Source organism: Exophiala oligosperma, assembly GCF_000835515.1.
Source record: "Exophiala oligosperma strain CBS 72588 unplaced genomic scaffold supercont1.3, whole genome shotgun sequence".
NCBI classification, from domain to species: Eukaryota; Fungi; Ascomycota; class Eurotiomycetes; order Chaetothyriales; family Herpotrichiellaceae; genus Exophiala; species Exophiala oligosperma.
In genome coordinates, this window is record NW_015622820.1 from 3,046,325 (window position 1) to 3,058,401 (window position 12,077).

The 12,077-nt window shown below is 50.9% G+C and overlaps 3 protein-coding genes across 3 annotated transcripts; 1 reads left to right on the forward strand and 2 right to left on the reverse strand.

Annotated features, from left to right (window-relative positions):
- Positions 1-269: 269 nt before the first annotated feature.
- On the reverse strand, positions 270-8,340 carry PV06_03846 (uncharacterized protein; the record flags this gene model as incomplete). Its single annotated transcript, XM_016404665.1, has 2 exons — positions 270-3,803; positions 4,042-8,340. 2 exons carry the CDS (start codon positions 8,338-8,340, stop codon positions 270-272), a joined length of 7,833 nt encoding a protein of 2,610 aa, XP_016265670.1.
- Positions 8,341-8,907: 567 nt separating this feature from the next.
- On the forward strand, positions 8,908-11,485 carry PV06_03847 (uncharacterized protein). The gene is made up of 2 exons (XM_016404666.1): positions 8,908-10,602; positions 10,650-11,485. The coding sequence occupies exons 1-2, from the start codon at positions 9,604-9,606 to the stop codon at positions 10,683-10,685; spliced, it is 1,035 nt and encodes a 344-aa protein (XP_016265671.1). The 5' UTR covers positions 8,908-9,603; the 3' UTR covers positions 10,686-11,485.
- On the reverse strand, positions 11,101-12,034 carry PV06_03848 (uncharacterized protein). Its single transcript, XM_016404667.1, has 5 exons — positions 11,795-12,034; positions 11,716-11,742; positions 11,625-11,654; positions 11,475-11,565; positions 11,101-11,423 (listed from the first exon to the last, which is right to left on the reverse strand). Exons 1-5 carry the CDS (start codon positions 11,847-11,849, stop codon positions 11,297-11,299), a joined length of 330 nt encoding a protein of 109 aa, XP_016265672.1. The 5' UTR covers positions 11,850-12,034; the 3' UTR covers positions 11,101-11,296.
- Between the last annotated feature and the right edge of the window lie 43 nt (positions 12,035-12,077).

Sequence of the window (12,077 nt, forward strand, 5' to 3'; positions counted from 1 at the left end):
GCTATGACAAAATAGACAGACGCAGACAATGATATTTTCAAGCCAAAGAATGACCCAAAATCCAGCCAGGCCAGATACAAAATCCAGAATCATCATGTCATGCATATCCCATATCCGGCCCAAAACACACCAAAAAAAACCAGTCGTCATATGTAAAGTATTATATATGTTGCGAACCCACGTTCAACATGCAATGCATCGCAAGTGCAATGTACTTCCGTAGTCTGTGTCGGAACTGGCTGTCGTCGTATTCTCGATCAAGTCTTTCTTCAATCGTCCCATCTACCATCCCCGACAATGACAGGTACCCATTCTTGTCCAGGATAAGCAGTGGCACTCATGAGTACTTCCTCATCACTCTCGTACCCTTCAGCTTGACTTCCAGGTAATTCTGCAATGACTCCGCCACCGGATCGATCCTTTGTACTCGATCCGGTCTTTTTGTTCTTGTCACTTTCCATCAAACTCACACCTCTTTCGAGTCCATTTCCCGAAGCGGGTGTAGATGTCCTAACATTCGACCCGGATTCGATACTGATTGGCGTTTCACTCCTCGCACCACCACCACCACCACCACCTTCCACTCGCTCTCTCAAGGTCGAAGTCAAGTCAGGTCTGCTGCGTTTTTGTTCTTGCTCCTGCTGCTGCTGCTGTTGTTGCTCCTCATCCAATCCAGGTACAGTAATATTAAAAGGTCGCTCCTGTTCACTCTCATCCCTTGGAACACCACCGACAGGACTGATACGCTTACTACTGAACGTACCTAACCTGTCAACCAATCCCATACTGGCACTTCCCCTATTGTCAACGATAGCCCCACTCTGGGCGCGTCTCTCAGAATCCACATTCTCGTCGGACGGTCGCCGACCCAATCTCGGCGATCGTGATCGTTTATGTAGATCCATCACATGGGCTCTGCCGTCTCGAGGGCGAGAAGCCGATGGAGAAGCAGAGGTAGACGCAGAGGCACCACCGAAGGCAGGACTGGTCGTCCTCGCTACACCGACAGTGGGAGGACTTATCGCACCGCCTCTACTCTTCGTACCTGCACCTGCACTCGTGGAACCCGCATGACCTGGTCTCGGTGCTGGCGAAAAGCTCGAATCTCGTGGAGGAAACGTCTGAGCAGGTGCCGTGTGAGCCACATTAACACCACTGCCGTATCGGTGACCACCTTGGTTTGGAGTACCGCTTGTATCGATCCGTAACGGCGAAGGTCTTTCACGTTCACGTTCACGGTCGTAGAGCCCTTGATGTGCTGGTGTACCAGGGAGACTAGAATCATAGTTCGTAGGCCGTCCTCCGTATGGTTGCCGGGGCGGTGAGGCCGTATCCCTCTCATACGCAGCTGGAAATCGTTGCTGTTGGTGTTGATAGTCGCCTGGTCCAGGGTACGTTGACGTTGAGGGATATTGAAATTGTGCCGCAGGATCCTCGTCATAGGAGTATCCTTGCGCACCCGCCGAGCTTGGATATTGTGAATACGCTTGTGGCGAAATGAACGTCTGAGCACGGATTTGTTGCTCAAGATTCTGATTAGACAATCGTGTCCATGTAATCGAATCGACAGGTGCAGAGTTTGCTCTTGAAGAATCCTTGGTCCCGCCAGTCTTGAAGATTCGTCCACCAAAACCTGAAAAGCGCTTCTTCTTTCCACTTTCTGATGCTTGATTTGGCTCTTTGGGTTCGGGTGTTGTCAACATATCTCGCGACAACCTCTTGCCGGCGCTAGGATGCGATGGAACCTGTGTGAGATGACTAAACTGATCATGTTCACCGTATTGGCTGCTCCGTTTGGATGAGATACTATCGTGACGACTGTTGCGTCGGAAGAGACTGCCTCGTTTCTCTCTCTTCTGGGCGTGGCGATCCCTCTCGTCAGCGCGCGATTCCGAGCGGTCTGTTTTCTGGAGCTTGTTGCGTCCTTTACCTCCAAAAATACTGCCAAACATGCCTTTCTTGCCGCTCGCCGGTTGAGGTGTACGATTCTCTTGTGGTGTGGGTACTGGTGGCGGCGGCATTGACTGGCGTTGAGCTTGAGCGTACATGCTTTGCTGATTCGGCGGTTGTGAAGGAGGAGGCTCTTGTGCTTGCTCATATTGCGAGTGATCTCCATGCTCGGAACCAGGCCCCATATCGTAAGGATGATCAGGCGTGGGGCCTGGTTCATATTCATATTCATAGCCATGCTGATGCTGGTGTTGGTTGTCTTGGTCGTACGAACGGCGGTGATCGTCAATAGCTCCAACAACAGACAATCTGTTCGGTTGCTGATGCTGCTGTCCTGGTTGGACTCTGTACGAATTTTGTTGGCCAAGATGAGTGGAAACCCGCGCACCGGGCATTTGTTGACCACTAGCTTCGACTTGTACTGGACTTCGTCCAATTCGTGGTGCCGTGACAGGCTTTGGTGATCTGTATTCCTGGATATATGGCCCTGCAATACGAAACTCTCCATCGCCACCTTGTTCAATCTCTGTACTGACTGGTTGTCCATGCTCATGCTGGTACATCTCCCTCTGTTGCCGCAGCCTGTCCATTTCCTCTTGGGGTCGCCTTGCGCTTGGTAGAGGGCTTTCTGAGGAATACATACGTACTCTATCCATCGGCTCCTCGAGTTGGTCTTCCTGATGCTTGAGTGCGGGATGATTGCGCACGTTAGGATCGACTCCAAAAGGTCTCGAATAGGATCGCGATTGTCTTTGCCCAGTGACGGCAGTGGCTTGATCAACAACCTCATCAACACTCACTTGGGACATCTCTTTGTTCAGGGAAGTGTTGCTGAATGTTTGACTGACCGGGCTCATGGGTGCCGAAGGGCGCGATGGCGGTGAGTGGTGACCTTCGTAAATATCTTCGAGGCCTGAGAAGGAAAAGGGGCGATGATGCTGAGTTGGACGAGCGCTTACATCGCGTTCTCGATCATTCTCCTGTTCTGGGGTCATTTCAGGCTTCTCTTCTCCTGCCTGTGCCCGTCGAATAGCTTCAGCATCAACATCCATGTTCAAAGGCACGTACGGCTCATCAATCCCCGGTGGAGGTGTGTCGTTCCTAGGCGACTCGGGCTGATCAGTCAGAGGAGGCCTGGTCGGCAAAAGATCAGAGTCAGGGAGCGCTGATGCTTGTAATTGATCTCCTGGCTGCTTTTTCGTGTATTCGGTGTCGGATACCTCTTCTGCATCTGCAGGTGAAACACTAGCCCTTGAATGAGCTTGCGACGCAACTGATCCCGTGGCAGGACTGGCACTGGATATCGCAGAAACGATTGACCTTCGTTTATCTTCTGGAACATGCAGACTTGCGTCTCCGGACTGTGTGAGACCATGTGCTAGGCCGGCGACCGGACGAGGCGGGGCGAGTCCAGTAACAGGTGGTTCGTCGTTCATAGAAGTCGTATGACTCTCGTTGACAAGCTGATTCGCAATGCTTCGATGATGATGATGAGTTTCGACGGGAGAATGTTCAGTTGTTGGTCGTGTCACCTGGCTGATTGACCGGCTTGGACCACTTTCGTTCTCAGGCTCGTTCTCTCTCTGATCACTGTCCATGGCAGAAATCGCCGGACTCGTTGGACTTGCAGGAACTGCTTGGTCGATTGAAGCGTTTGCCAGTATCGGACCAGAGAACCAATCGGATGGTGATGCTGGTGAAGAAATTGTCAACGGTATTTGCGGTGGAGCTTCAACTGATGCCGAATTCTTCTGCACTGAGACACGACTCTCGCCGGCCGCTTCAGACTCAACCACGGAAAGCGACGACATGGGACCCGTAGATTTGCGCCGTTCCGACGACGATGTAGGACCCTAGAAGAGAAAAGCGTCAACAGACAGCTCAAGAAGAAAAGTCGAAAGAAAAGTTTCTCTTTTTCATTACTATATGGAACAGAAAATGCGAAAAGCATTGCTGAATGCTGAATGGAGCCAGGTTCTGGGTACCTCTTCGTAGAACTCCTTGCATTTCCACAATAGATGAAGCAGAAACTACCGAGTGACAGAAGAAGAGAAGAAAGAACAAGGAAATGAAATCGATCGACTAAGGTACCTTTTCTCCATGGCTGACATGGCGCATCTTCTCTTTCCCTTTGGCAAACAAGCCCTTTGCGGCGGTTCCTGCTTTCCCACCAAACTTTCCAGCTTTCAACATCAACCTCTTGCCGTCCTCTTGCATTTGTCTGGCCCCTGCAGAATCCGTTAAGATTCTTCTGGGGGATGGTTTGTAGGGTGTCGCTTCACTAGCATCCTGGGACACAAGCCCGTTCATCGCGAAAATCTCAGCGTGTTCCGGGTTCTGCATTGATAACAGCCAATCTTCTAGTTGTCCGTCAGAGCTAGCGTACGCGGCCCTAGTTTCACTGTAGGCTTTGATACGCGCTTGAGGGGAATCAAGGCTCATAATATCACGGAGGGACGCTGGTTCCGGTCCGGGAGCTTTGGCTGACAGGTCCGTTTGAGCGGGTCGAGCGTTAAACGGTTCGCTGGGAGTTGAGCGGTTAGGTGGTGAGTGTATCGGGCTCTGCAGTGTGCTTGCTTCCATCGGTTGAGGAGGTTGTACTGTATTGTTTGAGTCTTGCAAAGCAGCCGTTTTTAGACCAGGATCAGCATCCTCAATTGATCCACGCCAAGAAGTTCCTGCAGGGCCTGACGGCGGTGGCATTTCTGTTCTAATAGTATCTGGTGAAGTCGTCGACGGCGTTGTAGCGGCTTGCTTGGGTGTCACCGCTGTAGGAGTTTCTTCACTACCCGTCTCCCAAGAAAACCGTTGCTTGAGAAAAGGTCTAGGCTCAGATGAACCTTGAACGGTAGGCTGAGAAAGAATTCTGTCGAACATATCAGATTGCAAAGCCTGGGACCCTGTTTCGCGGACGGGATCTCGCTGCACATTATGCACAACATCATTTGACTGTTGTGGAGGTGCAAACTGAGAATCAGGAACAGTCTGAGATTCTGGTCTCCCCTGATCTTGCGGCTCTGTGTGAGGCCCTGACGGCGGTGTGGTGCCAGACTCTGTTTGTTGGGAAAGTCTGTCACTCAGAAGTGACTGCGATTTTGACCCATCAAAGTCTGGTTGTATGTTCTGAGCTGGTTGTTCCAGTCTTGACTCATTGATTTGCCCAGACAGCTGCTCAGAGGGCATTCTTGGATCCTGCTGGGAGTGATGGTCCATTGTTTGTTGTGATGGAGACACCGGTCGGGGAAACCCAGTCTTCATAGCTTGCGCCGTGGGTGGCGACAGTGCAGGGGATTGTCTCCCTGCCGAGGACTGACCAACCGTTGTGGCCGGATCTGCTAATGATGATTCAATTTCTGCGAGAGCCTGAGACCCATGAGGTGCGGTCGTGGTTGGTTCCAAAGCTCTCTCTATCGGTGTTGGGTCTGAACTTGCAGGTTTCATGGCACCAAGCCCATTGTCTTGCCCGGTCACTTCTCCATAATATGTTGAACTCTTCGGTGTCAAGCTCTTTTCAATTTCCTCTTCCAGCCGCTCATTATCGGCTGCAGTAGGAGATTCTTGATGCAACAACACACCAGGCACTTTTGGTCGCGGATTTGATGAGTCCGAGAAATTCCTACTCGTACGTAGAGGCGCTGGTACGTAATCGTCCTCAGGCTCCATGGGTTCAGCATCGCTGAGGTCCTCTCCTTTAGAAGGATCGGAGGAAGATGAGGGCTTGTCTGCAGGTAGTCTAGTGGCTTTGGGCGTATCCTGATTTTGAGACTGGTCTATCTCTGCTCCCAAAGAGTTGTCACCGATCTTCGACTCAGCCTTGCTATCCGTACTTGAATTGTCCCATTCATTCTCGCTTGATTCTTCGGAAGGGACTTCAGAGTCTTGTGTGCGTTCACTGAGTCTATGACCAGCGAGAGAATTAGCTAAAGCAGTCCCAGCAGAAGCGGCCGCAGCAAATGCTTTGCCTTTGATGCCACCGTCCTCGTCAGAACCATGAGCGGGGGCTCGTGCTGTAGGTACGCTATCAGTGCTGTCCAAACGTGGGGGCGCGAATGGTGGAGCGCTACAAGATATAGGATCTTCAGAAGAGCCCGCAGCCGCACCGTGAGCTGATGGGCCCGCACCAGTGGTTGAGCTAAACGACTGCCAGCCTCCAGGGATAGCAGGCCGAAAGCTCTCGTTTCGAGATTGAACCGGGGGGCGTATTTGTTCAATCACAGGTGACGTGACTTGAGAGCCAGCATTGCTTGGGGTGGATCTTCCTGACTGAGTCTCTAACTTTCCAGCCAAATCTCGAACAGTGCCCTTGGCTGGTGTTTCTGAGCGCTGTAGCGGCGAAGGTGCATATGGAGTGGCCGTCCCGCTGTCAGGAAAGCCAGCTTGCTGGTTGAATTGTTTTTTATGTGCCTGCCATTCTTGCCATTCATCAGATGTCGTACGTTCAGGATTCGGAATATCAATGTCAGTGATATTATCTTGTCCAGCAGGTGGTTCTGGGAGTTGCTTCTCTGTCGACGAGTTCTCCGCCGTATCGTCTGAAGCATCGTTCCCCCTTGTACGTTCAACAAATCCCTGCTGTGGCTGAATGGGGGTAGAATGTTCGACGCTCAATGGCCGCCTCGCTGGGCTGTTGTCTCTACTGGGAGGAGTAATATCCCTACGATAGCCGGTACGCACAGGCTTTGCCGAAGAGAAGTCACTATCCGGAGAGCGAGGTTCATATGCTTTGATGGTTGCTTCCGATGTCTGGCGTGAATGGCCATATGCCCCTTCAGCAACTGATGGGGCATTCGTCTGAAGGTTGTTTGTAGGCAAGTGCTGCGCCTGATGATGTGTAATGATGGGACTTATGTCCGACGTCGCATCGCTATTTGACCTGTCGATAGTGTTCGAAGCCGATGCAGGGGAGAATTCAGGTTGCCTTTCACTCTGTTCGAATGCTTGTTGGACCATGGATCTATAGCCAAGTGAGGTTTGATGATGTAAAGAATGCGGGTCGAGACTCTGCGAAGCATTCGAACTTTGAATCCGAGTGCCTTTTGCGGGCTCAAGTTGACCAGAAGCAGCTCCTTGGCTGTCGCCACCATCTGGATCGAGGTCCATGCCAAAACCAGACATTCTATTGATGGTTGGAAGATCGAAAGTTGGTCGGCCAAGATCTGGAGGGTTGTGCTCGAAGGCACGCTCACCAACGGAAACGTTACGGGAGATCGTAGACGCAGAAATCGGGTCAGGTCGGTCGGTATAATTTGAGACTGAAGAGGCGTCAGTGGGCTGTCTTGTAACACCAACGGTTGGTGTCTCCTCAGGCTGCTTAGAATCATTCGTTAAATCGGTTTCCGGTGAAGCAGACTTGTCTGCTTGGCCCACCACGTTGTCGAAGCCATACTCACTCTTTCTTTCTGGTACGGTGTCAAGAGTATTCGGCTTCAAGCGACGTGTATTATCGATCTCCTCGACTGGGACCTGTGCGACGGTGGTCGTGTAGGCTTTGGAGTCAGGAAGTGGAGGCGGCGTATCAACAGACTCGCTTCTAATTTGGCCTGTGGTCGAATCTATACTCGGACGCTGTAAAGACTCTTGCGATTGGCGTGCTTTCTCCTTCTCCTCTTCCATGCGCTTATAAATATCTGACGGTCGTACAAAGACCGGTATAGGCCTATTGTCATCAGGCTCGACTGCATCTGGACCTGGGGCGTTGGCTGGTTGACTTGGGCGCATGTAATCTAGTTGAGGAGGAGCTTGCTGTGTAAGGCTTTGCTTCCGAGGTGGAAATTGTCTGCTTGATGCTGTTGAACCTCGACTACCTGGTCTCATAGGGCTGTCGTGTCTCTGGTATGGATCAACGGGAGGAGGTCGATTGCTCGAACCAGACCTTCGTGATGGTGGATAATTTCCTGGTGCGGAGAAAGGTGCCTCTTCATATGGCTGGAAGTTACGCCCTCTCGAACCTGGCCGGAATCCTGGTGGCATCGGACCTTGTCCATGTGTATCGACTCGCAAAGGAGGGGGCCCATTATAGTTCGGGAACGGAATATCATCGTACTCATGCTGTGGCTCGGGGAAAGGTGATCTTTGCGTGGTAGGGTATGCTGACTCGAAAGCACCCGAGGAGAATGTCCGTCTATCATCGCCGCGATCAAAAGATAGCTGTCCACCACTTTGCGAAGGAGATGGATTGGTCACACTTCGATTCGAAGGGTGAATATTTGGCTGCTGTCCCCAAGCTGGGTGTCTAGGATTGCCCGCGGAAACGGGGATGGGCTCATCATATTCATCTTCATCTCCCCAATCGTCTCCGTCATAGCTAATTTTGTTTGCATTCTTCCACTTCTTTGTTACCGTTCTACCCACATTGGTTTTGAACGAGGAGTACTGGCTTGGTGCGGCCATGGTGAGATTGTCGGGGGTTCAAATTGAAGCAGCGTGCAATCTAGAACCGGCGCATTATTTGGCGCATTTCGTAGATGATGCGATTGATGACTGAAGATCAAGTGAGTCGTTCTCTTCAGCCAGGAGGCCAGTGACACCACACAGCAGGGAGTGTATGACCTGGGATCGATGCGCAAGCGGGAATAAGCAGATGGTGTAGTCTGTGAAGGGATGAGCGTGGAATGGTAAACGGCGCAGTGGAATGGAAGCCGAGTCCAGGAAAAGGGGCAGTAGACCGTGATGATGCCAGCTGTACGCGTGCAAAGCAAGAGTTTGAAGAATGAATGAGCGTAACAAAGACAACGGTGCGTGAACTTGCACGAGGAGGATGAACTAGTCACCTAAATTCAAGATTCTTGCCTGACGACGGCATTGAATTGCATTTTGATGCGATGCGCGTCATTTGCTGCGCCACATCACACACAGACCACGAAGGACGCATCTCATACAGACGGGGAGAGATACGAGGTAATTAGCTTCTTAGCTCATGATACACAATATTGAGGATGATGATATACCAGCAGTCCTTCCTAGGTGCATATGAGCTGAGTATACGGAGTACAGATATCTGAGCATCTGAGACCTAGTATCGACTCATATTCAGGTTCCAAGCTGTCGTGCATCTATTTGAAAGGCATCAAAGCCTTGCCAGCCTTACCGAGGCCCCGAGATACAAGCCCCGGAAGCCCAGAGTTGACGATACATTAGGCGGTTACCACGCCTAATGACCCTAGTGAGTCTAGGGCAACTCGGCTGTGCAGTAACTGGCACTAGGAGCCCTGATCTGTGTGGCTGATGCAACTGCAGACGATGGAAAGGTGGCGGCTCAAATCTGCCACCTTTCAACACTCCATGTTTCTGTTTCCGCCCTGACGCTTGTCGCTGCGACGCTTTCGGCTGCGCTGGGACTTTGAAACACCCTGCATCTGGACTTTATTAGATCTTCCCGACCGCAGCCACAACCAAAGCACTTTCTCCATACACGGCATTACACTCTTCGCGAATCTTTGTACATATCCTCCTCTGTTTCTCTGCGCCGAATTTGAAGAACAACTGGACCTGTATTACTATTGACTTCATAGAACGGCTCGGTCAGGCCCCTTACCGAGTACAATCAATCCGCCTTCAAGATATGCCCTTGCTCCTCCACTAATTCCACGAGTCCCGATATCGTTCCGCATTCCTCCTCCTTGCGCAGGCGCAAATATCTTCCTCTGAATCACAATGGTGTCCACGTCGATACAAGACCGGACGAATGAGTTCCGCACGATCCTAGCCCAAGCGCAGAAACGACAATCGGCCACAAAAGGAGGGCCTCAAAGGCAGTCGCTCCTCAGTGAAAGCCAGAAAAGAGAAGCAAATGGAACGCCGAATGGTCCTTCAAGGAGCTCTCGGTCCGAGTTCGCTCGCAATGCCGCCCAAATTGGCCGTGGCATTACGGCCACAATGGGAAAGTTGGAAAGACTCGCCCAGCTCGCGAAGAGAAAGGCCATCTTCGATGACCGGCCCGTGGAAATTTCTGAGTTGACATACGTTATCAAGCAAGATCTTGCTGGCCTCAATTCTCAGATTTCTGCGCTGCAACAACTGACGCAGTCGCAACATCCAACCGCCTCATTACCACGATCAGCAGACCAAGAAGGGCAGCATAACAAAAATGTCGTACTTCTACTTCAGAACAAAGTGACCGATGTCGCCGCGAATTTCAAGGATGTGTTGGAGGTCCGAACGAAAAACATCCAGGCATCAAGATCAAGGACTGAGAACTTCGTTTCATCAGTCTCAGCGCGTTCACAATCGCACTTGGACGAAACCCGATCGGAGTCACCGCTATATCAAAATGGAAGCCGGCAGAGGACGCCTCAAACTTCGACACAAGATCTTTTGAGTCTGGAGCCTTCAAGCACATCGACACTGATGCGTAATGGCCCCCAGTCAGACCATCAACTTTTACTCATGGAAGAAGCACAACCGGCAAACACGTACATTCAGGAACGAGGTCAAGCCATCGAAGCCATCGAACGCACAATCAACGAGTTGGGAGGAATTTTCGGGCAGCTTGCGAGTATGGTTTCGGAACAGGGCGAAATGCTTCAACGCATAGATGCAAACACCGAGGATGTAGTGGATAATGTTCAGGGAGCCCAGCGAGAACTTTTGAAGTATTGGAATCGAGTACAAGGAAACCGGTGGCTTGTAGCCAAAATGTTTGGTGTGCTGATGGTGAGTCAAAGTCTATCAATGAGCTATTCAAGTGCTAACGTTATTAGATTTTCTTTTTGTTATGGGTTCTGATATCTGGTTGAACTCCTACCACAGGCAAATGGAACGCGTGTGATCCACCAATTGTGTGCATGCCGTCCTGGGCGTGTTCGTCTGTCGTGCAAATTCACATCTCTGATGCCTTCCTGTCGAGAGATCTGTCACGCAGGAATATCAGTTATGTCTATGCGAAGACAGACGATGTCCATCCGGATAGCCCCGTATCTTAATCGCTGTCTTGCTCAACGTTAAGCAGACGTCCATGCTTACGAGGAATGTCGTAAGGAGAAATGCAGAGGGCATGGTGTCCGGCCTCTATGGACACAATCTTATCAAGGACGACCCAACAGCAGAATTTGGTGGGGATACGTGGAAGACTCAGGATGAGTAGGAGTTGTAGCAACCGCATTTCAGGCACCACAGGCATCTACTTGGTATTTCCTCACGGCAAGAAAGGGAGATCCGTTGAGAGGATGCAAGGATGGCATTCTTTTGTAAAGCCCTTCATCGAGGCTGTATTTGATTGTGTGGCATCTAATCTAACAGTATTAATCCGTGGGTATCGCTTAGCTATGATCGACTTTTCATGACCCAAATATCTTTATGTACATCCCAGTGTGAATCAGCCACCGGTCACAACCTCGTCGGAAGTCAATCATCGCTGAAGCTGGGATTGATTGCGTCGGGGGTGTACTAAAGGAGGATACTTCGATCGTGCCCATACGGAGGCTGCCATTTGAGGGGAATCAGTTCGGATGATGCTGCCAATGCCCATGAAGACACTGCCATCTCATCAGCTTGGGACATTATAGAATGAACTTGTTTGTGCATACCTGAATGTAGCGCCTGATCCGACAATGTATTTTCCCAATGTTCTCATCACGCCGGCCTGGCCTGCGCCGTACTGGAAGATGGTAACGGTGCCTGAGGTAGACTGTTAGTAGCGGCCTCTGCGCATTTTCACAAAGTGCATCGCATCATACCATAGATGAACCCCATTATTCCACCAACAGCTGCATTATGTTAGATTGCTTCATGTCTGGTGTCTTCATACGGTGACTGTGACAAACTCACTTCCTCCCATGAGGGCTCCCATTTTCACTGTCAATGGTCAGTCCACGTTCTCAACATGGCTATGCTGTGGTGTGCCTACACTTATCGAACCAAGTTGGGCCATGCCTCTGAGCAGAAGGTGGCATAGGAGGCATTTTGGCGGTTCCTTCTCAAGCTAGGCTTTACTGTACAGGCAATAGATGCACTTCCGTGCTTGACAGTAGTTGAAAGCAATGCGATATGAGGGCCTCAAGACAATCCAGAGACTCTCGCCGAATGGCCGATGCGCGCTTAGAATTCCATCTCCTCGTGGTTCTTAGCGCTTTCCTGTCAGACGTGAATGATCCTGGGGGATCGGAAGCATTTAATGAGTGTTGAAATTT